The 4,143-nt window shown below is 46.6% G+C and overlaps 1 protein-coding gene across 1 annotated transcript in view; it reads left to right on the top strand.

Moving 5' to 3' along the window:
- Nucleotides 1–486: 486 nt before the first annotated feature.
- Nucleotides 487–4,143, top strand: part of EPHA1 (EPH receptor A1) — a gene marked incomplete at its 5' end in the record, with an annotated part of 11,070 nt that continues 7,413 nt past the window's right edge. Inside the window, 4 exons of the mRNA XM_010020686.1 lie at nucleotides 487–642; nucleotides 1,562–1,894; nucleotides 3,154–3,278; nucleotides 3,382–3,541. Coding sequence (XP_010018988.1) covers nucleotides 487–642; nucleotides 1,562–1,894; nucleotides 3,154–3,278; nucleotides 3,382–3,541 — 774 coding nt within the window. The remainder of the gene's footprint in view (nucleotides 643–1,561; nucleotides 1,895–3,153; nucleotides 3,279–3,381; nucleotides 3,542–4,143) is intronic.

The following is a 4,143-nucleotide window of genomic DNA, read 5'->3' as shown; positions in this document are numbered from 1 at the left end:
CTGGTGCCCGCCTCCTGGGTTTGTTCCTGTGACCGCATGTCACCCGTGCAGTTCCCTCCCCGCGCTGCCTCTTTACTGGCTATCCTGTATGAAGTCAGCGAGGAGAGAACTTGAGGAGTACAAGGACTTGGAGGATCGTACTTATGGTGTGGAAAGCTTGAAGGACAAAGCTGGGACCAGTCTGGGTTCATATTAAAAGAAGTCTCTGAGGTCGAGCATCTGTGATTAGTGACATCTCCCTTCTTCAGTCTACAAGTCCTGGCATAACATTGCTCCTACCCTGAGTTTGCCTCTCTCTGCTCCGAGATGATTATTCTAAGGTGACCTCCAGGGGTCCGTTCCAACCTACCTATTTCTGTGAGCTGAGAAAATGGACAGAAAGCAAGCAGATAAAAGAGTGTCCAAGATGCTGATCAAAGCCAGCAGGTGGTTTCCTGTTGATCTTGGTTTATTGTTGATCTTATGATTATTTGTTTCTCTTCACAGCCTGCCAGCGAGGATTCTACCGTCACTCCCTGGAGGCTAAACGCTGCCTGAAGTGCCCCCCCAACAGCTTGTCCAATGAGTCAGGGGCTACATCTTGTTCGTGCAATACGGGCTTCTACCGAGCACCTTCAGAGGGCCAGAACATTGCTTGCACCCGTGAGTCACAGCTAGAAAGAAAGAACATTATCTGGAACAGTATCTATACAGACTGGGGGATGAAATTATTGAGAACAGCCCCACAGAGAAGACCTTAGGGATACTGGTGGGCAAAGAATTGGACATGAGCTGACCAGAAGCCAGTTGTTACCTGGGCTGTATAAAAAAATGAATGGCCAACAGGTCAAGGGAGGTGATTCTCTCCCTCTGCTCTCATGACACCCCACCTGGAGTACTATGTCCAGCTCTGGTGTCCCTAGTACTAAAGAGACATGAACCTGTTAAAGTGAGTCCAGAAGAGGGGCACAAAAATGAGCAGAGGACTGGAATACCTCTCTTAATAAAAAAAGGCTGAGAGAACTGGGCTTGTTCAAGCCAGGAGAAGAGAAGGCTTCAGGGAGATCTTGTTGCAGCCTTTCAGTACTTAAAAGGGGGTTATAAGAAAGACAGAGAAAGACTTTTTACCAGGGCCTGTAGTGATGGGACAAGGGGCAATGGTTTTAAGCTGAAAGAGAGTATATTTAGATGGGACACACAGAGAAATTTGTTACAGTGCAGGCGATAAGACACTGGAGCGGGCTGCCCAGAGAAGCTGTGGATATCCTGTGTTTGTAAGTGTTCTAATGTCAGGCTGGATGGGGTTTTCAGCAAACTGATCTACTGGAAGATGTCCCTGCCCATGGCAGAGGAGTTGGACTAAATGACCTTTAAAGGTCCCTTCCAACCCAAATCATTCTGTGATTCTATGAACAAGGAGATGGGGGGAAACAAAACATTGGGAAATGGAGATGAGACATCAGAGAGGGAGCAACTGGGGGGACAGAGGGCTCCATTCAAAATGCATCAGCAGATGGGAAACTGCCATGGTAGTTTCGGTATTAGCAACTGAATCTAATACTTTCTTTCATGCTTCTTGTAGGCCCCCCCTCAGCTCCCCGCAATGTCAGCTTCTCCCTTATTGGCACACAGCTGAGTCTGTGGTGGCAGCCACCCAGTGACCATGGTGGGCGAAAGGACCTGACTTACACAGTCTTCTGTCAGCGGTGCCATTTCCTGTCGTGTGAGCCGTGTGAGGCTGGGGTGGTATTCTCCCCCAGTGCTTCTGGTCTCACTAAACCTGCTGTGGACGTGGACGGCCTAGAAGCTTACACCAACTACACATTTGCTGTGGAAGCCCATAATGGTGTCTCAGGAATGGGACCTGCTCCACAGAGAACTGCTCCAGCTGTCTGGGTCGCAGTTGGACATGCAGGTTAGCAGAAGCAGAGTTCTTCCTGCTCATCAGGAAAAGGAAGAGGAATCTCTGTGAATGTTTAAGCTTTCTCCACCTTCTCCTTCTGTCTGCCACATGTGTTGGTATGGTATGATAAGGACTCTAAGGTACCTCTGCCTCTGGCATGTAAAGTCCATCAGTCATATTCCTTGCAAGTCAAAGCAGCAGTAATCATTACCCACCAAGAGCTATGAATCCACCAAGGACTTAACAGAGGTGAGGAGGATGAAGCCCTCCCTGTCATACTCTAGCGTAGTCTAGCCTAAGTATTGTAACCTGTGTGACAGGAAGAACAAGGAACTGTGGCATGAAATATTTCCATGACCCAGATACTGCAAAAAGTACAACCAAGCACAACAGTAACCCTGCTATCTTAGAAGAGAAAAGAGCAGAAAAGAGAAGAGAAGAAAAGAAAAGAGCTTTGAAAGGATGGAGAAATGAGGATGTTAAAAACACACAAGTTGACACATTTCTGTAGCTTAGCTTCAAGCTGGCAAGTCTGGCTGTCCTGTGAATAATTTCCAGAGTGCAGTGAAAGGTGATTTTAGAAAAGGGACATCCCAGTGCTCAAACCGCCCTTGGTGCTTTCCTCAGGTTCTGATTTAGTGACAAAATATGACTTTTCATTCTGACACTATGTGGGGGCAGCACAACTCAGAGCTCAAAAAGTAGAGCTACTTTTGGCTACATCACCATTACCTGGTGATGACGAAGGACAAGGAGAGAACCCAGCTTGACTCTTCAGTCTTTGCAGACTGTTGAGAATTATCTTCTTATTCATGACCAGCATCCATTTGCAGTCAGCTGAAAACTTTGAGCATTGAATTTCACTGTACCCTTATGAAATTGAGCTGCATTCGTAACTCACACAGGATAGGTGTGTTACTGCTGCTGTAAGAACATAAAATCGTAATGGTTTTATTTCAAATTGAACACTTTCAGTGCAGGGCTGCATTAAATGTAATTTCTTGGAACACTGATTTTGTTTTGGGGGCCAAAGCTGTGCTTCCAGTGTTGGGATAGAAGCGTACTATTCATGGAAAGCAATTAATTACAACTGAAGGCCTCATTTCCCTTTCCCCACAGAACAGAAAAATGAGGGAGTGGCAGTGCCAATGAAAGTCAGTTCCAGTTGCATGGTATGACCAGAGAAGGAAAGAGAGCTTATGGTGGAGAGAGGGCTTAGTCTGCATTATGTTTGTATTTCTTCCTGATGTTCTCTGTTGTGTCCTCTGCAGCTCCGGTGACAGTATCCCAGTTTATCCTGACACAGAGAGATGACAGTAGCCTTTCTGTGTCTTGGCTTGCCCCACGGCAGCGCAGCCGGACCTCAGTGGAGTATGAGGTCATGTTCTTTGAGAAGGTGAGGCCTGCCTTATTTGTTCTTCCCCCTTTCAGCCAAAGGGGTGGAAGTGTCCTCTTTGTTCAATGGGTATTTGTTACTTTACCCTGTTTGATTTCTGCAGGGAGAGGAGGCACGTTACACAGTGAAGCACCTTCTTGAGCCAAATGTCACTCTGAGAGACTTGCAGCCAGACACAGCCTACCTGCTACGTGTGAGATCCATCACACCCCTTGGGCCTGGGCCCTATTCCCCAGAGCAGGAATTCCGCACCCTTCCGCCAGGTAAAGGACAGGCACTGGTATCTCATTTGGGTGAAACTCAGTTCTCCATCAGATTGTATATTGATACAGTACACGGGTGTCTTTTTGTGTTCTGCTAGCTGTAAGGCACAGACAGCACACTCCTGAGTTCCTTGTCACCAGGGCCAAGCCTGTTGCTTTGTAAAAATGTAGAACAAGGAGACTTCTATCCCATTTCCTTGCTGTCATACAGAATCCACTTGTACTTTGCTGTTAAGAACTGACCAGTCTCAGGTTTATGTGTTGTACTGGAAAATCACTTAACCAGCTCTTCATCTGCCCCTGACAGACATTTTGATTCTGGCTAATGTTTCTGAGTTTGAATATTAGCAAAACGATTACCATATGCCTCCTTTTGTGTGCAAGTAGTGAAAAGAACTCGAAGGACCTCATCACTGTTTTTTTCCCAGCTTTATCATTTCCACTGTATGTATTCCTGACCCTGAATGTAGGTCTGCCCAAAAAGATGGTATGTGCTGCTGAAAAATATTCTTCACCAAAGCATGAAGCGCAGAAGGTCGAGATACTGAGGCTACAAGAAGACCTTTCTCCTACGTCAAAGAACACCTCATACAGGCCTCACA

This window comes from Nestor notabilis, unplaced genomic scaffold (assembly GCF_000696875.1).
Source record: "Nestor notabilis isolate BGI_N333 unplaced genomic scaffold, ASM69687v1 scaffold29048, whole genome shotgun sequence".
Classification (NCBI taxonomy): Eukaryota; Metazoa; Chordata; class Aves; order Psittaciformes; family Psittacidae; genus Nestor; species Nestor notabilis.
The sequence above is the reverse complement of the archived record's forward strand: the minus strand, read 5'-3'. Positions and strand labels throughout refer to the sequence as shown.